The sequence below is a fragment of the Macaca mulatta genome, chromosome 7 (genome assembly GCF_049350105.2).
Source record: "Macaca mulatta isolate MMU2019108-1 chromosome 7, T2T-MMU8v2.0, whole genome shotgun sequence".
Lineage (NCBI taxonomy): Eukaryota > Metazoa > Chordata > Mammalia > Primates > Cercopithecidae > Macaca > Macaca mulatta.
This window is the reverse complement of record NC_133412.1, coordinates 22372661-22400570: the sequence shown is the minus strand read 5'-3', so window position 1 is coordinate 22400570 and position 27910 is coordinate 22372661. Positions and strand designations below refer to the sequence as shown.

The following is a 27910-nucleotide window of genomic DNA, read 5'->3' as shown; positions in this document are numbered from 1 at the left end:
CTTCAAGAAATAACATATTAATAACTTCAGGAAATAATAAGTCAGGAGCACAAAAATATGCAACAAGGGTAGTCATTGCAACTTTATTATTAGAGCAAAACTCTGCAAAGTATCCAAACACTCAAAATACTGCAATTTGCTTTATAAATGATAGTCTATCCATACAATGGGATGTGGTGATTTAAAATAATGATGTGTACAATTATTGACATAGAAAGAAATTTAGCCATTTATTTAATGAAAACAAGCACATTTGTAAAACAGTATCTAGAAGACAAAGGATCCAGTTTCTTCAACGTAACAGTGGCATGTAAACCAAAATGTAGGAGGAACTATAATAAAGAGGCTTAAGAAAGAACAAAAAATTTTTAAAAAGGCTTAATATATCAACCACATGCAATATGTTTAAATCCTGATTCCAGAAAAGCAAGTGTAAAAAAGTACAGTTTTGGCTGGGCATGGTGGCTCATGCCTGTAATCTCAGTGCTTTGGGAAACTGAGGCAGGAAGATTGCTTGAGGCCAGGAGTTCAAGAACACGCTGGGCCACAGTGAGACCTTTTTAAATTTTTTTCTCTACAAAAAGTAGCCAGGCATGGTGGCGCATGCCTATAATCCCAGCTACTCCGGAGGCTGAGACAGGAGGATCATTTGAGCCCAGGAGTTTGATATTGCAGCGAGCGCTGATCAAGACCCTGTCTTTGGGGGAAAAAAAAAAAAAAGTAATTTTTTCTGTTTTTTTAGATTAGGGAAAATACAGCATGGGTTGATTGGGTATTAGCTATTATGAAATTATTATTAGTTTTATCGGGTATAGTAATGGGAATTATTTAATAATTGTGATTTTTTAAAGTTCTCATCTGTTACGAGTAAAATGAAAAAAGTAAAGCACACTCCCTTAATGTTTACAAATGCATGTACATGTTTTATATGTATAGATTCATGGAAAGGGGCTGCAGGAAGCCCAGGAATTCATTCCTACCACCACCACAACCCACTAAGTGCTCAATCAATACTGATTGTCTCAGTGAATCAGTCCCGGAACCAAGCATGTGAATTCCCCACAAGCTCCGTGACCTTAGAAGCTCCAGCAGCCTCTATGTGCTTTGCCACCAGTGCCTGGCACTTGATTCAGGCTTTCAGTCAACACTGAGGACCCCACCCAGTCAGCAACACCAGTGCTAGTGAGTGAAGAGGTGTCAGGGCGGAGAGCTGGGAAGAACCCTTCAGGCAACCTGGAGGGTAGAAAGCAGCAGACTGCTCCACAGACCCTAACCGAGAAAGGGGACATGTTGGCTCCAGCAATTCCCTCTTGCAGGCCACCTCTGGCTACCGCAGATGCTGGTGTGAAGTCACCTCTGCACTCAGGCACTGGTTCTCTGACATCTTTCCCACCCAGTCTCCCTTGTGTAGCACAGTCCCGCCTCCTCCCTCCTGGCTCCTAGTGTGTGTGCAGGAGGCCTGCTGGGGAGTTGGTAGAGCCAGAGATTAGGAGAAGGGGAGGCAAATAGGATTTACGGGATATTTGCCTTTCCTAAGAACTGTCCTCTGCTCATGATGTCAACCTAGGTTCAAGGTACGGAGGCCAAATAACAGGGAAGCAATGCTGACTATTAGCAGCCAGCTGTGACAGAGGCTGGGTGTGGCTACAGGCGGTGGGGCCTGGTCAGGGTCATCTCTGGGTGGCCTCCTCCACACACGGACTTCTACCTAGGGCTCAGGGAGGAGAAGGATGAAGGGACAGCAGTGAAATGGCTTCGCAAGGAGTGCATAGTCTGCAGGAAGTGCCTCCAAGACACCAGCAGACATTCTCTGGTAGAGCCTCTGCCCCTCACTCCCAGCTTCTTTCTCCTCTTAAAGCCCTGGCTGAAGCAGACACAGAGCTCCTTCCCTGGGCACCTGAAAGTGGGCACAGGGTGTGAGGATGTTCCCACCGAGATTGCTGAGTGCATCTTCTCATCAGTAGGAGCTGCTTGGTGGGGGTGGTGCCATGGGGGCATCCTTTGTCCCCTAGGACTGGACCCCTCTGGCCTATGAGAGGCAGCATGTTGTAAACGATTTGATGCCAGGATTCCTGGGTTCTGTCTAATTCTGGGCCATTGACTAACCCACTGTGTGATCTGCCAAGTCACTTCCACAATCTGAGCCTCAATTTCCACCCTTGTTAGCCGAAGGGTTGTGTTAAGACAATCTTAAGGTCTCCTCTGGCATTTATATCTTCTTTATCTACAAAATGATTGTGTATGTGACTTGTTGTGAGGATTAGAGATAATTCATGTCAATGAAATTATATTTGGTACAGAAAATATGTCACCTTCAAAAATCCTGGGATCCCTTCCTCCGGGAAATGGGTAACGTAAGTCCACTGCCCACTAAACAGCAGCATGAGTCAGATGCCACTAACAATATTTATTACCCAAAGCAATCTGACAGATTCGGGCACAAGGTCATGGCTTTCCCACGTTACAAGAAAATCAGAACCTCTTCAAACTCACCCTCCACCCACAGTCGAAGTAAGGGATTAAAGGCTACAGCTCAAGCTATGTCATGGCTACTATCTCCTCATTCTTGATGAATAATCTCCAAGTCACAAGTGGGCATGATGCGATTTGGATCCAAATCTTACCAGAAAAAAAAAACCCACCATTAAAATAAGACAAGTTCATAGAAATCATTTCAACAGAAAGATATCAAGAGCCTTTACTGGCAATGAGAAGAGGAAAGATTTTCTGTTTATAATAACCAGAAAGAAATGGAATTGTCTAATAATCATCAGTTGAGTATGAGCCTAGTAGGGGATGCTAATCTTCCGGGGTGGGGAAGTCTTGTGAGCTAACCAGACCCTCCTGGTCTCTGGTGAGGTCAACAGGTAGCAGTTTCCTGGTTGCCTAGTAACAAGGGACCATGTTTAGGGGTGGGGTGGGGTGAGGTATGTTGGGGAGGGGGGCCTTCACTTGGCAAGTGAAATAACACAATTCTCAGGAGTTGAAAAAGAGGCAATCTTCAAATAGTGCTGAGAAGTCCTCTTACTTTTTCCACATTAGCGGAATGCAAGCTGGTTTAACCTCACATGACACTTCCTTTTTTGTTTCATTTGATTGGTCTGAAAATTATCCTGGATCCAGGAAGGTGATGCCTTTTCTTACTCTCCTTTTATCATCAAACCAAACAGCCAATGTGTCTCTAGAGACATTGCATTCTAAACTGAATGTGCTGACAAGCCTTCATCCCAGACCCTGAGTGGCAGGTTTTCATGAAAATCAGCTTCTGGGCCAGTTAAGTCTTCAGAAGTTATCTTTTCATAACTCAGCCCTCATCCCCCTCCGGGTCAGTAGCAGTGGAACCAGGAAACCCACGGGCCAGATTTCCTTACTCAATGAAGGCACTCCAGGAAGAGTTCCCGGCACCTGCCTGCCAAACTCCGCTCTGCTTGCTGGACTTTGCTCAGCATGAACAGGCCACTCTGGCTACAAGTTCCCCCAAACCATCCCAGATTGTATCTTTAAGGCACACCAATTCCTCTGCATAAGGACTTCTGTTCATGATGAGTTGTATTAATTATTCTTAACATTCAAAAGAGAAAGTTCTGCATGAAAGCCCACCCCTGTCCAGCCATTGTGCCCTGAGATCCCGATACTGTGCGGATGAGGGCAAAGCCAATAAACATCAGGGATTCTGGTCATTGGGATCACACTTGAGCATGATTTTCAACCCCAATCCCTTTTTAAATGTTTCAAAGGCTTCCAGAGCTTTCTCCAGAGGAAATCTATGGGTGACGAGGGGTTTTATGTTCACAGACTTGGATGCAAGCATCGAAATCGCCACTGGCCACCTGTAAAAGAGCACGAGCATTATATTCAACCTTCAAGAGGAAAGAGCCATGTGCCCAAAACTACCAAGCACTAGATCAGCTTGGCCATATTATTGATAGCACTGCGGTTCGGCAAAGCCAATTTTACAGGCCAACAACCGAGGAAAGGATCTTATGGCTTACGATTCAGGGGTACAGAGCCTATTTCCAATTTCCCCCACCCCTCGCCCACCCCCTCATTCCGCCATGTCTGCCATGGAGCCTAGAATTCCTGTGGCTCGAAGGAACAAGGCACATGGTGGAAGCCACTGGGAAAAGGCAGAGAAGCCGTGGGGAGGCAGCCCACGACAATCCAGTCACACCCACTAACAGCTCAGCTTACTGGAAAGCTGGTGCCCTGATGAGGGCATGGAGTTGCAGCCTCTAAAGCTAGGAGTAAGGGACACTGCCGCGGAGTGGGGTCCCAGCCAGAAGGTCCCAGCCGGGAGAGGGTGGAGCTGCGGAACACCGGTGGGGCAAACTAAGACCCTTTCGCTCCCCAGGGTGGGCCCTAGGGCTCAGGAACGGGAGCCACAGGACTTGATTTCTTCCTTCTGTCCTTTCTCTTCTTCTTCCCTTTAAAGGGAGAAAATGGAGATCTGGCAACTTAAGAAAATGGGTGGGGGGAAAGGGGCCTGGCGGGGATAAACAGCAGACACCCAGTAAGAGCATGCTTCAAAATCCCCTCCTTCCTTCCCTCCATTCATTCTTCTGTCCTTCCCATTCTTTAACTGGGAATGAGTGTTCTCTCTTTGGATCCCTGTTATATCACACAGCTATCAGTGTGGCCAGGGAGTGCCCCCCATGAACAAACAGGCAGAGACTCATGGGCCCAGAGGCTGAGTGGGGCCTGCCCTGGTCTTGCTGGAGGCTGAGCATCCTGGCTCACCCACAGCATACTCACGTGTTGCAGTATCGAAACACGCCCTTGATATCCACCTCCCGGACGGCTGCATGCAGTAGGGGTATGGTGGTCATCTCAGAGCCCAGCCCCACAAGCACCAGGGTCCCACCAGAGCGAGTGGCCTGGAAAAGGAGGTACAAACAAGAAAGCTCAGAAGATAAGAAATGCTGACTTCCCACTTGCAATAACGTAGTATCATCACACAAGTATCTTCTGGTTGCATCAGCTGAGCATCTCAAAATTCCAGAGAATGTGATTCTTGTACAGTGCTGAACTGCTCAACCTGCCAACCAAACTTAACAGACTGGCAGAGTAAACACTGTTTCCTTTAAACCTTCTGAAAAAATACACTTAACCCACGGAGAACCAGGCACAGTGGGAACGTCTTCCAAAGCTTTACAGATTCGGGACCCAATATTGGCTTCAGCCAGCTCCACAGTCTAAGCACCTGTTCCTCCCGCAGAGCGCCCTCCACAGGCAGCGCTTTCATCAGAGCTGGAAGGAACCGCCGGCCCTCTAAGCTCACCGGTGCTGAGAAAACTATAAACATGAGACAGATGAGTCACTTATATTCTGTGGTTAAAAAAGGCTTTATAGGTGCGTGTAGGCTGGCGGTTAGAAATCGTTTTGTTCCAGAGATGTTTTCCTCAACAGTATGAGCCATAATGGGTTTTGTCTTTCCTTGAATGTTTATCTGCCTTATCAGTTGCCCACTTGGAGTGGGCAATTTCACAGGTGGCTGCGAAATTTCTCCTGAAAATTTCCCCAGAACTCCCTGTGAGTGCCGTGCTTGTTCCAGAGCTTTCTGGGGATCACTGTGCTCAGTGTGGTGAGAGACAGAACAATGGACAATTCAGTCATGCTGGCTGTTCATTATAGTCAGCAGCAAGCATTTATTGGGACCATTCTAGGTGCTAAACAGTGGAACTAGAGAAAGGCACACGCCACAGCCTCCGCTTCTGAGATGAAGGATACACCATGGAGAGAGGCCTGCGGTGCCGTGAGCAAGAGGTGAACTCAGGGTGTGAGTGGTGTGGGAGTGACTCCTGGGGCTGCCGCTTCAGAGCTGTGGCACCCTGGACGTGCCCTCTCAGCCCATTTTCTAGGGAAACTACTTCCTCATCAGCACTTCCTCTCTACCTGGTGATGAGGAGGAACACCAATTGGCCATCCCAAGCTGCCAAGATGCCAGCAGTTTGCTGACCCCTGGTCAAGGAATGCTGGAACCACCTGGACACTGTCCTGTAGGTATGGCATCTGCACCAAGGATATGACATCAATTCTACCCCAAGGCATCTGCCGCGTCTCATCACAAACACTATCCAGTCAGAACCTGGCAGGACCGCGATGCTCAGATATGTCCGTATTTGGTGCAGCCGCCTAGCCTGCTCATTGGCGGGGTGGCCTATAGCATTCTACAGCACCTGTCATGCATGACAGTCCCACTCCCTACGTCAAGAGAGACACTGCTGCAGGTCCGGTAGGGCCCATGGGTCACATTCACCTCCATGCTGCCTCAGGTAGCCTGGCAACCAGGCTGCCACCATCAACAGCTGGAAATGCCAACTGTTCCAAATGCTCTAAGGACCAGGCACAAGAGGAAGGAGAGACACGTCCTTGAAGTCGCCCAGCTTATACTGCCTCTCTGTGGGGTGGAGGTCACTGACCTGCCAACTACTTGAAGACAGTAGACACGACTTACTCATGTCTTAGCCCTCAAAGTGCCCAGCACAAAGCCTGGCACACGGCAGGTACCCAAGACATACCATGGGTAGATCAGTCACACACAGACCCATTGTTCCTCTCTGAGTTTCAGCGTCTTTTTGCCCCTTCCCCCATGGCGACCACTGCCTGTGACAGTGAAGCAGAGGGCTGGCCGACTCCAGCTGAAACTCAGGACAGTGCCGAGGTGGCACCCGCTCCTCCCTCTCCCCCACTGCTTCCTCAGCTCCTAAGGCCACAGGCAACTTAGTAGAAGGAGGTCTAGGCAGCTCTGCTACTCAGCTTGGTGAGTCAGCCTTCCCTAGAATGTCTCGTGTGATGCGAAGTGCCCTCGTGCATGAATCAGCTGGACTCAGAAGGAAGGAAGAAGCCCACGCTACCGTGGAGAAGCAGTCTGGGAGGCGGGGACGGGAGTCCCCTGTGGTGACAGCTGCCTGCGACCCTCCCCAGCCCTGGCCCTGTCCCTCTACCCTAGCATGGTTGTTTGTCCCCTCCTTCCCTTCCTCTCCTAAGCGGCAGGGCAACTCAGGCACTGGGGCCTGGCAGGGCTGGGCCTGGGCGTGACTCGACTTGCCTCAAACCACAAATCCCTCAACATAAAACGGTAACTGATTTTCAGCGTTATTGTGTAGATTAGGCATCATGTTTATAAAGTACAGCAGAGAAGCTGGCATGCAGTAGGGCTTGGAACCTGGAAGTTATTCTCTTTCCCCTCTTTTCCTCGTACTTTGATCTGTCAATGCCACTCCCTCCCACCACCTCCAACTTCCTGCCAACTTCCCATAAGTGGTTGGTGGGTCCCTGAGGGGCGAGTCAGGCATTGGCAGCTTATCTGTTCCTAAGTCTTGGAGACAAAACAAGCAGTGGACACCTGTGAACCTGGAAAATAACCTCGCCCTCATGACTAACTGAATGTCTGTCACTTTATATCAATGACTAAAAGATTGCAGTTTTCCTCAATAAAATAAGATGGGGATTTCCCACATACAATTAAGGCATCATTCCCTGTTTTTCTTCTTGATCTTTTTACCAAAACTACTGCACTTTTATGATCACAGATACGATCATGAAGCCAACCCCATCCTCAAAGTGTGTGTCCGTAACATTTTTCAAGGCCCATGTATAGCTGTTATCTTGTGTGAACCTCAGATGGCCCAATGAGGATGTAAGGCAAGTTCAAGTACAATCTCCACACTGGAGATAAGAAAACAGAGATAACAAAAGAGGAATCAATTTGGCTTGGGGCTCACACAGCAAGCTGGTAAAGAAGCTTCACTCCCTACTTCTATCTCCTTCACTCCCCTATGCTGATTCCCCAAAGCTGCCCTCAGCTCACTCACGTAGATGCCCGCCTGGATGGAGGCCTCTGCCCCCGTGCACTCGATAGTGACTTCCGGCTTGCACCCCAGCAGACCTTCTACTTTACCGGCGATTTCCTGAGGACTTTCCTTGGAGATCTGGAGGACTAAATCAGCCCCAATCTCCTTGGCTTTGGACAACCGGGGAGCAGACAGGTCTGAAGGTAAAAAAAAAAAAAAAAAAAAAAAATTATTTCAAACAGAGAAATCTGATGACTTGTTAGGAAGAAAAGAAAATGGAGGTGTAAGATCTGATGGCAACAAAGCTCTGGTGCAATGGGTGGTGCTGTTGAGCCCAACGCATCCTTTTCACACCAAGCTTGTCCAACCCGCAGCCTGCATGCAGCTCCGGATGGCTTTGAGTATGGCCCAATGCAAATCTGTAAACTCTCTTAAAATAGTATGAGATTAAAAGAAAATTTTTTTAAAGTTCATCAGCTATCGTTAGTATTAGTATATTTTATGTGTGGCCCATGACAATTCTTCCAATGTGGCCCAAGGAAGTCAAAAGATTGGACACCCCTGCTGTATACCCTCATACACTCCCATGTCCACCACACAGCTACACAAACACACCCACACACACACACACACTCTCACACAAACTCTCTCTAATAGCTTCTCCTAACACAAAACACACTCGCACACTCTTCTATATCTCCACAATCCATATGACACTACACACTCACCCCCTCCACACCGTCACAGATAACCTCTCCTCACACATACACATACAGTAGGCCCAGCTGTTTCCCCATCAAGGAGACTGAAAGAGAACAAAGCCTTACCAGTCACCACTACTTGAGCTGCTCCCATTGCCTTGGCCACGAGCAAAGAGACCACCCCGATTGGCCCTAAACAAAGCAGAAGACGGAAGATGTTTGTGAAATATTAAACATCTGCTCTCCCACTTGTCCAGGCCATGGACAGGAACCGTATCTTTTGTGTGTCTCTAGCATCTACCCCAGTGCCTGGCATGATAAGACCTTACTGGCTGTTTGTTGAATGCAGAAGTGAATGAATCCATGAAGAATTATTCTCTACATAAAACACGCTCCTAGTGCCGGATTCTATTTAATCCTCTCAAACCTCAGAGCTAAAAACTTCCCACTTACTCCTGGGCACTAGTGGAGACAATCTCAAAGAACCACAGGATTCAAGGAAACACAAAGTTATTCAGAATATAAGAACTCTTGGAAGGTCTGGACTTGTTCTCCTGTTCTTTCTTTGCCCCGACCTTCGTGAGAACCCATCACACCTCCCCTAGAGAGACACATATTCTTTTTAGGTGTCCTCTGAGGACCACCTGGAGAGGGTCCTTAAGTGAGCTGGCTCCCTGGGTTGGCCCAGGTGCCCAGATAGCCCCAGGATACTCAGGTATGCAAGGATTTTCCTGAGATACCTGCTTCCCCATAGAATCTGCATGCTAAGTGACACTGTGGTTTTAATATAAAAATCAGACCCACAGAACGGAAGCAATGCAGAATATCTTTGGGGATTTACTTTTTGTACACACCCCCTGAGAACAATTTTGTGAACTCCCTCAGAAAACAAAACACTGAAAAATAATACCTGAAATGTCCAACAAAGCAAGATTAAAAAACTACACCGCTATTAAAAATTATGCCATAACTCTTTATCTATGGACACGGAAAAATGTTCACAGTAGATTGAATTTTTTTTTTTTTTTTGGAGACAGTGTTTTGCTCTGTCGCCCAGGCTGGAGTGCAGTGGCGCAATCTCAGCTCACTGCAACCTCTGCCTCCCGGGTTCAAGCGATTCTCTCACCTCAGCCTCCTGAGTAGTGGAGATTACAGGCACCCGCCACCATGCCTGGCTAATTTTTGTATTTAGTAGAGACGAGGTTTCACCATGTTGACCAGGCTGGTCTCACCCTGACCTCAGGTCCGCCTGCCTCAGCCTCCCAAAGTGCTAGGATTACAGGCGTGAGCCACCGTGCCCAGTCTGATTTTTTAAAAAGAGTAGGTGAAGGAAGAGTATTTAGCATGGTCTCAGAAAAAAGCTAACGAACTAAAAGATTCTATACCCAAATATTAATAGTGGGTCTCTTGGGCTAATCGGTGACGGGCTTGCAGGTGAATTTCTATGTGTGTGTGTTGGGGACAAGGCATGCATGTATGTGGTATGTGTGACTTATTTTCCTTTTCTATGGTAAAAAGGTACCGGATCCATGCAGATTTTTATAAGAATCTGTCACCTGAGTCCTGCAGTCTGCTAGCCCATTGTGGCAAGTCTATTCTATATCCATCACCCCTCTTAGGAAACCCTGTGATCACTTATTTGGCCTGCCAAAGAAAATCACAAACAAGTATGAGGAACCCCAGATCACACCCACAAGGAGTGTGAGCGTGCTGTCTGGGTCACCAGCAGTTAGAAGCCTAGAATGATTCGGTCTGAGGCTGCTCGGGCCTGTTCCAGATGGCTGGAAACAGGGGGTGAGGGGAGGCAGCTAGCTACAACCCTACTGCAGGCAGAGTGCTGGCTCCCAGTGGTGTGGGAGCAAACCACTGCTCACTCCTCCCACTGGCCGGTAGCGGGGTCTGCCTTATTCATAGATGGGACTAGGCCATCACTTTGCTGGTATAATTAGAAAGTTCCAAGAGTTGCCCTTCTCTTTACTATCAAAAATATTTCTCTAAGGTGGAGGTTGCAGTGAGCCAAGATTGCACTGCTGTACTCTAATCTGGGCAACAGAGTGAGACTCTGTCTCAAGAAAAAAAAATTTCCCTAGTTTCCCATCAAGGGTTCAAAAATAATCACCAGATTAATTCCTTTTTTTTTTTTTTTTTTTTTTTTGAGACTGAGTCTCGCTCTATTGCCCAGGCTGGAGTGCAGTGGCACGATCTTGGCTCACTGCAACCTCTGCTTTCCAGGTTCAAGTGATTCTCCTGTCTCAGCTTCCCAAGTAGCTGGGACTACATGGTACGCACCATCATGCCCGGCTAATTCTTGTGTTTTTAGTAAAGATGAGGTTTCATCATTTTGGCCAGGCTGGTCTTGAACTTTTGGCCTCAAGTGATCCACCTGCCTCAGCCTTCGAAAGTGCTGGGGTTATAGGCATGAGCTACTGCGTCTGGCCCAGATTCATTCTTTTTGTTTGTTTGTTTTGATATGGGGTCTTGTTTTTTTTGAGACAGGGTCTTCTTCTGTCACCCAGACTGGAGTTCAGGGGCACAATCATGGCTCACTGCACCCTTGACCTCGAAGGTTCAAGTGATCCTCCCACCTCAGCCTTCTGAGTTGCTGGGACTACAGGCACACACTACCACACTGGCTAATTTTTGTATTTTTTTGTAGAGATGGGGTTTCACCATGTTGCCCAGACTAGTCTCGAACTCCTGGGCTCAAGTGATCCACCCGCTTTGGTCTCCCAAAGTGCTGGGACTATAGGCGGGAGCCACCGTGTCCAGCCAATTCATTCTTTAAATGAACGAAAGGGCTATGTTGCCTAGGACATATAACCCTAGTTAATATCATGTCTGCAGATACCATTTGTTTAGCAAAGTGCTAGTCACTGAGGGAACGGGACACTGCAATCCTCCCTTACCCAGAAGGATTCTAGAACAAATCTCAAGCCTTGGAGGGGGAATGAGATGGGCGGAGAGGTCCCCGCATTCCCAGTCAATGAACCCGCAACAGGGTAGCTTCTGTTTCTTACCAGCTCCACACACAAGGACCCTGTGTCCCAGGGTGACTCCACCTCTCCTGCAGGCATGGATCCCCACAGAAAGTGGCTCAATCAGGGCGCCTTCCTCAAAGGTGACATTGTCAGGAAGCCTGAAGAATCATTCGACACACAGAGATCCTCTGAGTTAATGACAATGCTAACAATAGTATTATACATGCCCAACGTTACTGTAATAACAACCATAGCTAACATTCATCCAGCATTTATTTATGTGCAGAGCAATGTGCTAAGCAATTTATATACATTAACTCATGTAAAGCCCTGGAATAGTTCTGTGGTAGGTACTATCATTCCCATTTTACAGATGAGGAAACAGGCTTGGTGGGTTAAATGACTGCCCCAGTGGTTCAAAGTTAGTAAGGGGCCCAAAGGGTTCAAATTAGAAGCCAGATATGTTGTGATCCCAGAACCTATGCCACAGCGTCCCCATCTGAAGAAGGCAACATGGTTTTCTTTGGAGAAATCAATTCAGTGAAATGAACACATTACATTTTCTTTAATGTGCTATCCAAGGTAAGGCACGGTGGTTATCATTAATAAATGAAAAGTTTACTTAACAAGGAGTTAACATGGCCACGTTCCAGCATCTCATCTGCTTCTCAAATTTACAGCCTTTTTAGTTTCACTTTAGCAAACAATCCTGATTATCACCAGTTTTGCAGAACAGTGATTTAGCAATGGGCATCACTCTGATAGCCACCCCCCATATTATACATTCCAGAGGAACCACATCTGAGGACAGCAGCTGCCCGGCTCACCCAGGGCCAGTTAAGAGGAAAAAAGGGCCTGTTCCACATAGCTGATTAAATGCTGTGTCACCTTCACTCTGGGTTCTAGGTTTTCACTTCCACTGGCATCTTGACCCTCTCAATAATACTGCTGATGATGACAGCAAGTATTTGCATAAAGCTTTACAGATTAGGAAGCATGCTCATCTATTACCTCATTTAATCCTCATGATAACCATGTTAGGCAGGTAGGGCAGGCTTTTTAAAAAAATCTTTATTTTACTGAAGAGGAAACTGAAACTCACTGACATTAAGAGAATTGCCAAGGTTATGAAGCTAGGGAATGGAAGGCCAGACTGAACCAAGGTGTCCTGATTCCACATCCTCTGCCTGTCCCATATCAGCTGCCTCCTGGTATGAGCAGCTGTGTAGCTAATATTAATATCCAATTTCTGCTAGTTCCTCACTGCCCAGGATTTACCCAGCACCCCAAATCTCCACACACAGGAACATGAAAACCCTCGAGTTCCAGAAAGAAATAAATGTGGCAGCCAAACCATGTGCTCATCCCCATGATCCTCTCAACACTGTCCCCAATCTTCAACAGAATAACTCAGAGTCCTCCTATCACTGTCCCTGATCCTTGACAGAACTACTCACCAGGCCTTTGGAGGCCCAGCTGCTGCCCACCACCCCCTTATCCCTTCCCCTCGGCTTCTTCCCCATCACTTTCCCTACTCCAATCCACTCTCCTGCTCTGACTGCGGTCACACTCCTTCTACTCCCCCTAGAAGCATCCCTTCTATATAATGGGAAAAAGTTTAAAATGAAATAGTGAAGATTCCTAAACTCTCTCAGGGACTCCGCAGGCTCCCAGATACGCCTGCCCTTCCACATCTGGGCTTCCTGAAGAACTCATAAGGGCTCTATGCAGAGGGTGGACTGCATGGAAGCTACATCGAGGAGAGATGGGATTGGGGAAGGTGATGAGGGAAGACTGTTATCAGGAAGAATACTCTACTGATTAAGCAGACGCTGCCTCATCCGCCTGCACCCAACACAGCCAACCGTGTTGGAAAGCTATCTGGTGTGGAGGCAGAAGCATGCACAAGGAGTCCTGGAGGCCAGCCCCGCTGCCACTGACCTTGGGAAAACCACTGACTCCACCCTCTCCAATCTTGTCCAGTGGGGGTTGATGGAGAACAAGGATGAGAAGACTCTAAACTTCCTCCTAGCCCCAACCTTTCATGACTTTGTAAACACCAGAGAGTGATGAGGCAACTTGGTAGTTTTTACAGTGGGGTTCAGGGAACAGGCCAAATTGGGTAATGGATGATTAAGAAGCCAAGGAGGAAGCAGGAAAATAGAAAGAAAATAGGTAGGTACACAAATAAAGAGGCTGTGGTAGTATGGGAATCCTAAAAAGACATCAGAGAGGAGGGCTTGGGTAGGGAAGAATTGGGGACACAGGCAGAAAGCACCCTGGGAGGAGAAGAAAGGCAGGGGCTGTATGACTCCCCAGAGACCTTCCTCAGCACCCCCACTGCCACTGCCAACCAGAGCCCCATCATTCCCTATAAACCACCAGCGCAAGGCTCTCTTTCATGTCTACTCCTGCACCTCCATCCCCAGACCACTAGGCCATGAGTATGGCATAGCTTGGCACCATTTACTGAGCACCTACTGTGGGCCAGACCTCATGCTGGAGACTTGACATGCCTTTCTCATTGGATCTCATCAGTAATTCTGTGAGGGAGGTACCATTACTATCTCTATTTCACAGGCAAGGATATCGAGGTTACAAAATTTAAGTGACTTGCCCAAGGTCACACAGTTGTAATTGGCAGAGACCAGTGGGCTTCACCACTATGCTCTTCTGCCTTCCATGAAACTTTTGTTTGGTGTCTTGACTTGGAAAGGGCCCCAGAAAGATGGGTTCATTCAGGAACCACTTGCTGAAAGGTGGACTCTGCACAGGTAACCTGCTTACTTCTAGAGCAGGTTCAGGTGTTGACTTAAACCCATCACAAGGTCTCTGGCCTGTGACTCCTCTCAAGGCTCCCAGTAGGCTCCCAGACTGTTCCTGTGACTGTCACCTGGCCTCCATCGGACAAGCCCCATCCTGGCTGAAAACCACCACTGGGGCCAGGCTGGGGTGGCAGGAGAACGCAACTGAGTTGGGTCAGGGGGAAAGCGGCACTTTGGCACCTTAGAGCTCCATGGCTGGGGCCATGGGGGGCCATGAAGAAAGGCAAGCACTTTGCTTCCTCCAGACTCAACTTCACAATTTCAGGGGTGAGAATTGGAGTAGGGTAGGGGAGTGGGCACAGGGCAGGAGCTTGTGACTCACAGAGACCCCAGTTTGACTCTTGGTTCTGCTGCGTGCCCAAGTCAATAAGCTTCCTTCTGCCTTGGTTAACCCAACAGCGGTGCCCATCTCACCATTATTCTTGTGGAGATTAAATAAATTAAAGCATGCAAAGCACTTACTAGCACAAGGGCAGGCACATAGTAATAATAATTATGACTCTCCATGCATCACCTTATTTAATATTTTGGTGATTAAATGAAACTGAAGCAGAGAAAAGTTAAATCATTTCTCCAAATTCACTTGCTAGGAGGGAGTAGATCCAGGATCCCAGAGCTCAAGCCCTGGCAGCACACCACGGCACCTCAGGAAATGTCAGCTGTTGCTGTCATGGTGTGTTATTGTTGTTGTCGAGGTCATTGTTGTTGTTGTTCTGGTTTTTTTTTTTAGACAGAGTCTTGCTCTGTCACCCAGACTGGAGTGCAGTGGCGCAATCTCAGCTCACTGCAACCTCCACCTCCCGGGTTCACACCATTCTCCTGCCTCAGCCTCCCAAGTAGCTGGGACTACAGGCGCCCGCCACCATGCCCGGCTAATTTTTTGTATTTTTTTTGGTAGAGACGGGGTTTCACCATGTTAGCCAGGATGGTCTCGATCTCCTGATCTCGCGATCCGCCTGCCTCAGCCTCCCAAAGTGCTGGGATTACAGGCGTGAGCGACCGCGCCCAGCCGAGGTCATGGTTGTTATGAACTTTCTGGTGGTTGCAGTGGAAAGTAATAACAGAGGATGAACCACAGGAATTCTCTCCAGGCTGTCTGCAGAGGGTGAGTGATTTTCAGCAGTATTTTTCTATTGTTGCTGTAAGTAAGGGAAACAAACTAAAAGACTAAAACCAAGCACTGTGAGTCAGTCTTATTCCTAGGGAGGCTACCCTCTCTCAACGCCACCAAGAAGAGTAGCCTGCCCAAGTGATGCCACATGTTTGGAATTCTGAGCTGAAAAGAATAAAGAAATAACCACAGGAAACAGCGCCAAGCTAATGAAGGGAAAGAGGTCCCAGGTGACCCAGTGGGACTGTGGACACTCACTTGTAACAAAAGGCTGCATTGTGCTTGTAGAACCGGCAGAGGTTTCCGTCATCGGGGGGTGTGGCACAGAAGAAGATGGAAGGTGACAGATTGTATCGGCCAGACTTGCAAAATTCATCATTTTCTCGGGGAACACCAGGCTCGATGGCAACACGATCACCTGGAGAGGAAAACAAAGATGGCACCCTGCCCAAAGGTGAGAGCAGTCTGCCCCCTCTTTGGTCTGGTTCTTTGTTTTCCAACCTTTGAAAACAGCAGAAGCAGAGATGTCATGAAGGCTTGCATGCTCATGGGCAGACGTCAGATGTGAGAATCTAGCTTAATGAGCCCCCTCCTCCCTGGGGACCCGGAGTGTCCTAGGCAGGTAAGGAAACTTGGGATGAAGCACAGACTCACTCTGGGGGAAAAGGACTGCCCCCTCCTCCACAGTTCAGTGTGGCCTGCCCTTTTTCCAACTCCTGCAACAAGCCAAGCCACCCCTCTACCTCCACAGCCACTTCCCAGCTAAGGCAAGCCAAGTATAGTTCCCGTCTCACACTGCTGCAAAAGCGGTAGCTCATACATGGAGTTTGCAGGCATTTTTTCTTCATCTGTCTGGAAAATAGGGAGCAAAGCCTTTACAAAGACAAGAGCTGTAATTATAGCATGTTTTATGTCCAGTCTGGTCATTTTTAGACAATAACTAGGAGTCAACTGATTCCTGGTAGTAGAACCGCAACGGCCAATGACCTGCAGAGGCCTCATACAGCGGAGAGTAATAGTTGAGGCTTCTGAACAGCCAGTTCTGTTATACTTCTATTCTATGCCCCACCATACCTGCTTGGAAACCCAGCCTGAGAACTGCTCTCTAATTGTTTTTTTTTCTATCTTTTTATTATGAAGAATTTCAAACACACAGCAAAATTCAAAGAATTGCATAGTGAACACCTGGATAGCCTCCTCCTACATTCTTCGAGGAACATCTAGCTATGTTCACTTTATCACATATCTATCCATCTACCCCTCCGTCTCATCTCTGTCTCTCCTTCCATCAATCCATCTTCTTTTCCGATTCATTTCAAAGCAGGCTGCAGACATCACCCTTAAATGCTTCAGCCTGCATATCATTAACTAGAGTTCAGTATTTGTTCATGGTTCTTTTTTAAAGTTATCACCTAGGAATGCAAACCCCTTTTAAGATACAGAACACTACCACTACCTCAGAAATCTTATTCCTCTGTGTCCCTTCCCTGTCAATCCCCACCCCCATCCCCAGAGGATGTTTTGATTTTTTTTTTGTTTTGATTATTTTTTTGTACCAGAGTAGTATTGCCTGTTCTGGCACATCACAAAAATGGGATCATACAGTAGATACTCTTTTGAATCTTGCTTCTTTCAGTTAGCATAATGCTTTTCAGATTGATCTATGTTGTTGTGGTATTAACTGTCTGGACAGGTGCGGTGGCTCATGCCTATAATCTCATAATCACAGTACTTGGGAGGTCAAGGCAGGAGGATCACTTGAACCCAGGAGTTCAAGACCAACCTGGGCAACATAGAAAGACTTCATCTTTACAAAAAAAATTTTTTTTAATTAGCTGAGCATGGTGATGTGTGCCTGTGGTCCCAGCTACTTGGGAGGCTGAGGCGGGAGAATCACTTGAGCCCAGGAAGTTGAGGCTGCAGAGAGACGTGATCACACCACTGCATTCCCACCTGGGTGATAGAGCAACACTGCCTCAAAAACAAATGACAGTTTGTTCCTTTTCATGGCTGAATAGTGTTCCAATGTAAGAGTATACTATATAGTCAGTATCACCATTCTCTTATTGATGGAAAAAACCTGGTTGTTTCCAGTTTTCCTGTTGTTGGTTTTTTGGTTTCTCTGTGTGTGTATGTTTCTTTGGTTTTTTGTTTGTTTTTTGAGACAGAATCTCACTCTGTCATCCAGGTTGGAGTACAGCGGTGCAATCACTACTCACTGTAGCCTCGACCTCCCCAAGTTCAGGTGATCCTCCTGCCTCAGCCTCCCAAGTGAGGGAGGAGAAAGAAAAAAAGCAGGCAGACAGTTAGGGCAGGTCCTCGGTGAAATTCTTTCAAACAAAAGAACAGTCTGGAAAAAAATCAAGCTGCAGGCACATAGAGAGCAGCTTGGAAAAATCAAGCTACAGGCACAGATAAGGAAGTGAGGCCCAACATAGAAACGCCTTGGTTCTCTGTGTAATCAGGGGACTCCCAGGAAAAAGTTTCCTCCCTTTTTTGGGCATGTACACAGTGGGCTCCGTGAGAACTTGCATGGGGTGGGATGGGGGCTTGCCTAAAACATGCCCGTAGTTGCTCAGGCAAGAGAAGCTGCACCCTGTGCTTGCCTAAGACATGCTCACAGCTGCACAAATAAGGGAAGATACACAGGTAGCCACACAGATAAGGTAAGTTACACAGCACCTGCACAGATAAGGGAAGTTTCTTATAAAAACCTTCGTATTTAACTGTAAAACAACAACCGTGTTTCAGGTCGATCCCCTGCTCTGCTGCTGAGAGCTTTCCTCTTTCACTTATTAAACTTTCACTGCAACCTCACCCTTGGTGTCCATGCTCCTTAATTTTCTTGGTCATGAGACAAAGAACTCTGGATAACACCTTAGACAAGGAGACTGCTACAATGACCCTAGACTGCTTCACCCATAGGGGGTCATCTGGGATATGTCGGAAGGGTGAGTAGGAGCAACCCTCTAATATTTTACTTTCTGTGGTTTCTTATCCACAGTTTTTTTTTTTTCCTCTCAAAATCAAACAAATACCAGGCCTCTGTTGGTCAGTTAAGAGTGGTTAGTGCAGCCACCAGATCTGTAAGACTCAGAGGACAGGCTTGCTGGAGAGGACTCTGTCAATCCCCCATCGCCCTCGGGTGTTGGGAATGTCAGCTGAGTTCCAATCCAGTTTCCATTCATGGAAGACCTAGCCATCGCATGGGGTTGGAAGGAGGTCCTGGGACAACTGAAGGTTTCTGGCTGAGGCTACACCTCAGTGTTATCTGAAGGCTCCTGAACTAACTCCAGTCCCTGACAGCCCATCATGGTGTTGGTGCCAGGACTTCCAGTCTTTCCTATCGCATTTTCTTCCATTCTCTCCTTTGTGGCTATCATGTCTCCTATCCCTTCTTTGTATGCTATGCTGAAGGTATTTTTACAACCTGGGAATATAATTTTGTTGGATAGAGTCAGCCAGTGCCTTAGTAACCAGGAATGTAACTCAAATTGCTGTTTTTGTGATTTCCTAGAAACAGGGAGAATTCAAGATTTTAGCCTAAATTTTCACCTAGTAAGGACCTTTTTGTCGCCCAGTGATAGGTATTCATGGCACTGTATGGGAGGATATTTCACCCTCAGTGAATACCCGCCTCTCCATTTGGGTTTTTTTTTCCTTCATGTAAAAACCCAGTACTGTCCAATGAATCTTCTTTCCTTGCTTCCTTCCTTCCTGCCTGCCTGCCTTCCTTCCTTCCCTCCCTCCTTCCTTCCTTCCTTCCTTCCTTCCTTCTGTCCTTCCTTCCTTCCTTCCTTCCTTCCTTCCTTCCTTCCTTCCTTCCTTCCTTCCTTCCTTCCTTCCTTCCTTTCTCTCCTTTATTTCCTTCCTTTCTCTTTCTTTCTTTCTTTTCTTTTTCTTTTTTTTTTTTCATGGAGTCCTGCTCTGTCGCCCAGGCTGGAGTGCAGTGGCACAATCTGGGCTCACTGCAAGCTCCGCCTCCCATGCCATTCTCCTGCCTCAGCCTCCCAAGTAGCTGGAACTACAGGTACCTGCCACCACACCTGGCTAATTTTTGTATTTTTAGTACAGACAGGGTTTTACCATGTTGACCAGGATGGTCTCCATCTCCTGACCTCGTGATCTGCCCACCTCGGCCTCCCAAAGTGCTGAGATTACAGGCATGAGCCAATGCACCCAGCCAAATCTTTTTTTCTATTCATAAAAATTTTATTCCACTTAGATTAATTTAATACACATGTTCTTAATAATTATGCTTGGATTGTTCATAAAAATTTCGTAAGACATTAAACGAAGCTAGCCATCATCTCAAGTTGTTTCTCTGTTAACTATTTTACAGCACATGCATGTTAGGCAAGTATCAAAAAAAAAAAAAAATCACAAAAGCAAAAAACCTAAAAATCACAAAAGCAAAAAACCTAAAAAAAGGTTAAATACATGGGTTTTTGTTTTACTGCTGTGCTTGATATACATAAGTAATGAATATCAGCCAATTCAGTTTTACTGCATCTTTACTTTTACATTTGTTCTTTGGTTGCCTAAAACACTTAAGTACAAATACAATGAGCATAGCAAAAATAATGAAAGCTAACAGCAGGTAACTGTACAAATAATGGAACGTGAACCATTTCTGCCCTTACCCAGAGTAAGATGGGTTACGATTGTCTACAGGAAAACTTCTGCAGCTGTAGTCAAAGGTGTGCACATTGAGATTGAGTATTCTACAGATATACCTGGTTTAACATGTGGGATCCATGGGATAACTGTTTCTATCACAGCCTTGCAAGTGCTCCAAACCTTAAAGTACCCACAATTACTACACCTGTGACTGGAACCAATGATCCCTTTAATTCTCCACTAGGACAAACCAATATGTAGGCAGTTTTCTTTGCTTAGATATGGAAGCAGTTTTAACACTGGCCCTTGTGAAGCCGCAATGTACCAAAAGTACTGTGTCAAACATTTATAAGTTGTATAAAAATTCCACATCCCCATATTGGCCACCTCAAGATGAAAACAGGTAAATCCCTAAATGTCAACTGGTTCTACTCCCCTACCATTAAACATAAGAACCACATGGGAAATACAGAAATTCAAATAGAAGTAACATAAACCTGTCATAAATCGTAAACAAAAACTATTTGCGGGACAGCGCAGATGACAAATGGTCTACTGTGTAAATTTTAGGAGTCAGACAAAAGTTGGAAGGCTGGTTAATTTTCCCCTCCTTCTCCTGCTTCAGCTTTGTCTCCTTGGGTATCTGATGTCCACAACGTCAAGTTGTCTCTCAGTAAATGCATTATTAGCGTGCTGTCTTTGTATGACTCTTCACTTAATGTATCAAATTCAGCAATGGCTTCATCAAAAGCTGTCTTTGCAAGACAGCAGGCTTTCTCTGGGGAGTTGAGAATCTCATAATAGAACACAGAGAAGTTAAGGGCCAGATCCAGTCTGATAGGATGTGTTGGTTGCATTTCCTTTTTGCTGGTTTCAAAGGCTTCTTGGTATGCTTGTTGTGACAGATCCATAATCCCTTACTTGTCATCATCAGCGGCAACCTCAGTCAAGTAACGGTAGTAATCTCCTTTCATTTTCAAATGGAAGACTTTGCTCTCTGCTTGTGAAGCATTGGGGATCAAGAACTTTTCCAAAAGAGATAGTATCTCTTAGCTCTGTCTCAATTTTCTCTCTGTATTCTCGAGCCATCTGCTGTTTTTTCTCAGCACCTTCTGTCTTTTGTTCAATATTTGAGACGACCGTCCAAGATGACCTGCAGGTTCCTACAACATTTTTATAAGCAACTGAGAGAAGATTCCTCTCCTTACTGGATAATTCAGCTCTTTGCTCAGTTACAGACTTCATGCAGGCTGCCATGTCATCATATCGCTCAGCCTGCTCGGCCAGCTTGGCCTTCTGAACCAGCTCATTTTAATCTATGACTGGATGTTCAGTGTCTGGAGTGGGTGGTGGTGGTGGACGGACAGGGGCTCAGCAGTCTCTGGGTGGCGAGGGCAGCAGTGGCAAGGCTGAGACTCTGTCTGCCCAATGAATTTGAACAGTTCCTCTATGCGACAATTTTCTTCTGCTAGGAGGTAGACTATCAAACCCGAAAACCTCTCCTTCTAACCTCTGCCTGGAAAAAATTTAGAATCAGGGTTTTTACCTAACGTTTCAGTCCCTACCATGCCACCTAGTGAAATGAGATTTTTCTCTGTGGAGGTCACTATTGGCCTTTTGTCCAAGGCCTCTAGTTCCCCAATTTCTCTCCCTCCTACATCCCTCTATTAGGGACCAGGCTCCATGCCCCATCTGCAAACAGCAAAATTCCACCTTCAGCAGTCAAGAAGAAGCCACCCTTGAGAGACAACTGTTAGCCTCAGTGCTGCCCCCATCATAGGGAGAACAGCCATTCAATCCTTATGTTTGAGGCACCTGTTCTGCATCCAGCTACATTGGAATCTCTGGCTAACAGACAATCGCTTCTTCAAATATCAGGCTTTCCTGCTAGAAGGATCTACAGACCACTTAAAAACCTGTCCCTGCCTAAACCCAGCCACTTTCCTCCCAGAGGAAATTAAGAGACTACTGAAAATAGATTTACGTGCAATGTATGTAAGGAAAGTAAAGTGTGTTTTGGTAAGATTATAAGAAGGCATGGAAATGTAAATTTTGCCTAGAAATAAAGGATTGTTTTGAATTAGGTGAAGATAAAGCTGAAGGTTTGAGCGAGTTGTGGAAGGATTATAAAAATAATCTTGCAGCAGAGCGCGGTGGCTCACGCTTGTAATCCCAGCACTTTGGAAGGTCGAGGTGGGTGGATCACCAGGTCAGGAGATCGAGGCCATCTGGCTAACACGGTGAAACCCCATCTCTACTAAAAATACAAAAAAATTAGGCGGGTGTGGTGGTGGGCGCCTGTAGTCCCAGCTACCGGGAGGCTGAGGCAGGAGAATGGCGTGAACCCAGGAGGCGGAGCTTGCAATGAGCCAAGATAGCGCCACTGCACTCCAGCCTGGGCGACAGAGTGAGACTCCACCTCAAAAAAAAAAAAAAATCTTGCAAAGGAAATTCTGTATGTGAATATATTGACTAAATTCAAAAGGATATTCTATGTTTTTTATGTAAATTGAGCATTGAAATAAAAGCACAACAAGGCTTTCTTAAGGCACTGATCTGCTTTTTAACAACAATTTGTAGAGGGTTATAAAAGCTTTACGAGAATCTCACCTCATGATCAAACTGGGTAAGATTTGATAGAATTATCTCTTAGGTTTCATTAAAAAAAAAGGGTTTGACATTAATAGTAGACACCCTTGGTGTCCACGCTTGTTAATTTTCCTGGTCATGAGACAAAGAACTCTGGATAACATGTCAGACAATGAGATTGCTATATTGACCCTAGACTGCTTTACAAGTAACTGGGTGCATGCCACCATGCCTGGGTGATTTTGTTTTTGTTTTTGCAGAGACAGGGTTTTTCCATGTTGCCCAGGTTGGTCTCAAACTCCTGGGCTCAAGCAATCCTCCGGCCTTGGCCTCCCAAAGTGCTGGGATTACAGGTGTAAGCCACCACGTCCATCTCTAGTTGTTTTTCATGACTATCTTGCCTCCTCATCAAGGATGGGAATGCCTCAGGATTAGTCAGTCTTCTGCTCCATATTTATTTTTCCATAGTGTCTAGTGTTGTGCTAGACAAATTTTTATTGCTAAACATAGAATTTGTGAATTGGGAGAAAACAAACCATGGGACACAAACGTCATTTATATCTAGAAGGGCATTACTTATTGGGAAAAAATTCCCTGGAATGTGACAAGTAAAAGCTGTTGGTTAAAGACAGTAGCACTTTTCTGTTGTAAAGAAAGGGAGAGAGGTAGGAATAATTGAGGACAAATAGTTATCCCGAGGGTTTGGGATGGTTTAGATGGTTTATCTTCAGGCAGGTACCCAGCCCTATGTAGGGGAACTCCAAATACGCTGTCAATATAGCAATGGCCTCCAAGTTTGCAGAAAACAGAAAGCAGACTTACAGGGGATTTTAATATCACAGGTATTGCTACACATCAAAGTTACAATTGGATTTAAACTCCGTCTGAATTTGGGGAGTGACCCATACCAGCGAATCAGAGACAAGACTGGAAACCCTGGCGGACCCTCCTGCCTGAGCCCAGGACAAGCTGGAGACCAACACGGCTGAATGCCAGTGAGGCAGGAAGCCATGTGGCAGGAGCCCAGGAAAGGACCCACAGGCCTTATCCTGCCTCAGTACCTGGTTATTCGGGAAAAGTCGGACGGACAGACTCCACTGGGAAAAGGTGCTTACACCTACCACACAGAATAGAGTTTACTAATAATGGTGGGATCCAGTCCTGCCATTTACCAGATGCCCATTGTGTGCCAGGTACCAGGAAAGGCACATCACAAAATCTCCCTTCCCTCACCATAAACCAACAAGATGGTGTTATCTCTGCTTTAGCGATGAGGAAACAGAAGCTCAGGTGCTCACACAGTGATAAGCTGTGGAGACTTGACTGTTCGCTCACCTCTATATGAGTGCTCGGGCCCTCCGGAGCCTGAAGAGGATGTTAGAACCTTGTGAGGCCTACTGAGGCCATGGAAGGTCTGGCCTTTATTCAGCAGGGACATGGTAAGTTATTTTTCCTAAGTCTTTTTGTGTTGAAAGTACTCACAGAACAGTGTAGAGTCCTGGTACATAGTTAGTGCTCATTAAAATAAGTGGTGAAGGCTGGGCTGAAGGTAGTGCGTCATCTTAATTGATTGTTCACAGTCAGTTACAGATAATACGCCTTGTTCTACTCTTTCCTCGCTTCTCACTACTGCACTTGACTAGTCTAGTCTTAAAAAACATAGGAATGCTTCCATGCCTTAGAGTTACTGACTCATATGTATGTTTATCTATTTGTTTGTTTGTTTATTTATTTATTTGAGGCAGAGTCTTGCTCTGTCGCCCAAGCTGGAGTGCAGTGGCATGATCTCAGCTCACTGAAACCTCCACTTCCCGAGTTCACAAAATTCTCCTGCCCCAGCCTCCTGAATAGCTGGGATTACAGATGCACACCACCACGTCTGGCTAATTTTTGTATTTTTAGTAGAGATGGGGTTTCACCATGTTGGCCAGGCTGATCTTGAACTCCTGACCTCAAGTGATCCGCCCACATCGGCCTCCCAAAGTGCTAGGATTATAGGCATGCGCTACTGCGCCCGGCTGACTTATATGTTTAAATTCTGTAAATGAACATTAGGAAATATTTGATGAGTTGTGGTCTTCTTTCTAGATTTGTTGATTAGAATTTTAAGTCAAAGTTAACATATGAAAGACTTTAAATCCAAATTTTGTATCCTAAGAAAAGAAAAGGACCCACAGAAATCCTTATGAGCACCAAAATCTGTCTATATTTTGCTGGCACGGTGGTTTATGCCTATGTGATCCCAGCACTCTGGAAGGCCAAGGAGGGCTGATCACCTGAGGTCAGGAGTTTGAGACCAGCTTGGCAAACATAGTGAAACCCAGTCTCTATTAAAAATACAAAAATTAGCCAGGCGTGGTGGTGTGTGCCTGTAATCCTGGCTACTCAGGAGGCTGAGGCACAAGAATCACTTGACCCTGGGAGGCAGAGGTTGCAGTGAGCCGAGATGGTGCCACTATACTCCAGCCTGGACGACAGACTGAGACTTCGTCTCAAAAAAATAAAATGTCTGTATTTGTCTCTTCCTTCTATCTCCTCTGACTCCCTCTACTTTCTTTCCTGTACAGTTAACTTTCTGCAAGTTATGCCTATGCCATTAAGGATGAATTCTTCCACCTAGCCTTCAAGATCCTCTATAATCAGGTGGAGTTTTCATACTATTCAGTTTTACCTTCTAATTATGATTATATTATGATAACATGACATTTCACAGTTTTACAGTGCTTTATTTTATTTTATTTTTTGAGACAGGGTTTTGCTTTGTCACCCAAGTTGGAGTGCAGTGGTGCAATCATGGCTCACTGCAAACTCAACCTCCTGGGGTTAAGTGATCCTTCTGTCTCAGCCACCCGAGTAGCTGGAACTACAAGTGCGCACGACCACACCCAGCTAATTTTATTTTTCACAGAGACAGGGTCAACCTCTGTTGCTCATGCTGGTCTCAAACTCCTGAGCTCAAGCAATCCTTCTGCCTCGGCCTCCCAAAGTGCTGAGATCACAGGTGTAAGCCACCATGCCCAGCCAAATGCTTTTTAAAGAGGGACTTTTATAAAGATTACGCATGTTTATCATCTCCAATAACTCCCCAACACAAAACCTCTGCCCTGAGCAGCACAGACTTATCCGCACTCAGATGTGTTACTCTCGCATCTGTAATTTGATTGTGCACTTCCTCTTTTTTTTTTGAGATGGAGTCTCGCTCTGTCTCTCACCAAGGCTGGAAAGCCGGCATGCAGTGGCACGATCTCAGCTCACTGCAACCTCCACCTCCTGGGTTCAGGCAATTCTCCTGGCTCAGCCTCCCAAGTAGCTGGGACTACAGGTGCGTGCCACCACATCCAGCTAATTTTTCTATTTTTAGACAGAGTTTCACCATATCGGCCAGGCTGGTCTCAAACCCCTCACCTCAAGAGATCTGCCCACCGCAGCTTCCCAAAGTGCCGGGACTACAGGCATGAGCCACCGCACCCAGCCTGTTCGCTTCCTCTTAACTAGAATATTAGCTCTGACCTCTTCAAGAACTCAAATATAAAAACTTTCTCAAGTATGAAGATGCTGGGTAGCCCAGTGGTTCCGAGAACTTGCTCTAGAGTCCAAAAGACCAGGATGGGCATCCCAGCTCTGAGACAAACTAGTGAATGACCCTGGGCAATAATCAGGCTTCAATTTCTTCTTCAACTAATGAAGATAATAATGCCTATCTCATAGAGTTGTTTCAAGAATGAAATAAATAGCCCAGGCGCAGTGGCTCAGACCCATAATTACAGCAAGTTACCCAAATTACTGCCAAGGTGGGCAGATCACTTGAGGTCAGGAGTTCAAGACCAGCCTGGCCAACATGGTGAAGCCCCATCTCTACCAAAAATACAAAAATTAGCCAGGCGTGGTGGTGCATGTCTAATCCCAGCTACTCAGGAGGCTGAGGCATGGGAATCACTTGAACCAGGAGGTGGAGGTTGCAGCAAGGTGAGATTGCACCACTGCACTCCAGCCTGGGTGACAGAGTAAGACTCCGTCTCAAAAAAAAAAAAAAAAAAAAAAAAAGAAAGAAAGAAAGAATTGTACATCTAAGTGTTTAACACGGAGACTAATGTAGCAAATCAATAAATATTAGCTACCTTCTTATTAATGTTACTACTGTTAGATGTCTAGGTCAAAGACCTATCTCCTCCATGAACTCTTTAACCACCTTTGCCCACAGCAAATGCCCTTTGAACTCCTAAAGCCTGTTCTTTCCCACACCTAATTGTATCCTATGGGCTTGCTGTCTAATTGCTGGTATTTATGTAGGGCCCGACATCTAGTGTTTCCACATCGATCTAAGCATCCAGGGATCATATCTGCTCATTTTTCTATATCCCTCAAGGCTCGTGGCATAAGACTGAGCTCATTGTAGAAAACTGACTAAACCCTTGTTATAATTTACATTTAGAGAAACCCACCCTTTGTTATAATTTATAGTCAGAGACTTTGTCCCACAGGTGAGAACCAATCACCAGTGGCTATTGGAAGCTATAAACATTCCACTATGAAATAACCTCATAACACCACAGGAGCTTTCTTGACTTCCACTAATGATGAATGATTTAACATCCCTAAATAAGACACATGCCTGACTTCTTCACAGCTGGCCAATCCCTCTGCATGTGGCTGGGCTCAGAGAGCTTTATAACCAACACAGGATGGTGCCTCCTGTCAACCTCCACCTTCCCCCAAATAATGTGACCTTATTTCCTGGCTGCACAGCAGCCTCACTGGTAAAGGAAGGTTAAAGCCAACAGCTAACTATGCCAAGACAACTTGGATTTAATTCATGGTATCAGGGAACAACACAGGCTGCCACAGCTGAGAATTCCTCCCTCTGGGAAGATGAATTAAGTAAGTCTAGGAAGAATAATGGTGGTTTCCCAGCCATCTAATAAAAATCAAACATCATATCCAAGGCCCTGGTTCACAGCACCTAAAGGTGGTTTGGGTTCCTATGCCTCAAATGTTTTCTCCAGCCCTTTACCTGGCTTATTTCTTACTTGGCTCCAGATGTTGGATTAATTGTCCCTTCCTCAAATGAACCAAGGGTCTGGATAAAAGACACGAGTCACAATGTGCATTCTCCTCTACCACCCTTAACACATGGTGACTAAGTAACTATCTCTCTGCTCCAGGTCCCTCTTTTCTTGTGTAAGGTAAGATCCATGTGAGTATGGACCAAAACTCTCTTGTTCCCTGCTGTATCCAGAGCTTAACAGAGGGTCTGGCCCAAAGAAAGCATGCACATATGTTTATGTTGAATGAA

The 27910-nt window shown here is 46.1% G+C and overlaps 1 protein-coding gene and 1 pseudogene across 2 annotated transcripts in view; both read right to left on the bottom strand.

The window, feature by feature from the left end:
• Positions 1–58: 58 nt before the first annotated feature.
• The window catches only part of SORD (sorbitol dehydrogenase), a 47125-nt gene continuing 19273 nt past the window's right edge, over positions 59–27910 (bottom strand). The window contains exons 3-8 of one of the 2 annotated variants that reach the window (XM_077938424.1): positions 15667–15826; positions 11512–11630; positions 8621–8686; positions 7815–7990; positions 4753–4874; positions 59–3830 (exon numbers count right to left, since the gene is read on the bottom strand). In XM_077938424.1, the coding sequence (XP_077794550.1) occupies positions 3665–3830; positions 4753–4874; positions 7815–7990; positions 8621–8686; positions 11512–11630; positions 15667–15826 (809 nt within the window). In that variant the 3' untranslated portion in view covers positions 59–3664. 2 annotated transcript variants of the gene reach the window in all.
• LOC106999167 (14-3-3 protein zeta/delta pseudogene) lies at positions 20484–21411 on the bottom strand (annotated as a pseudogene).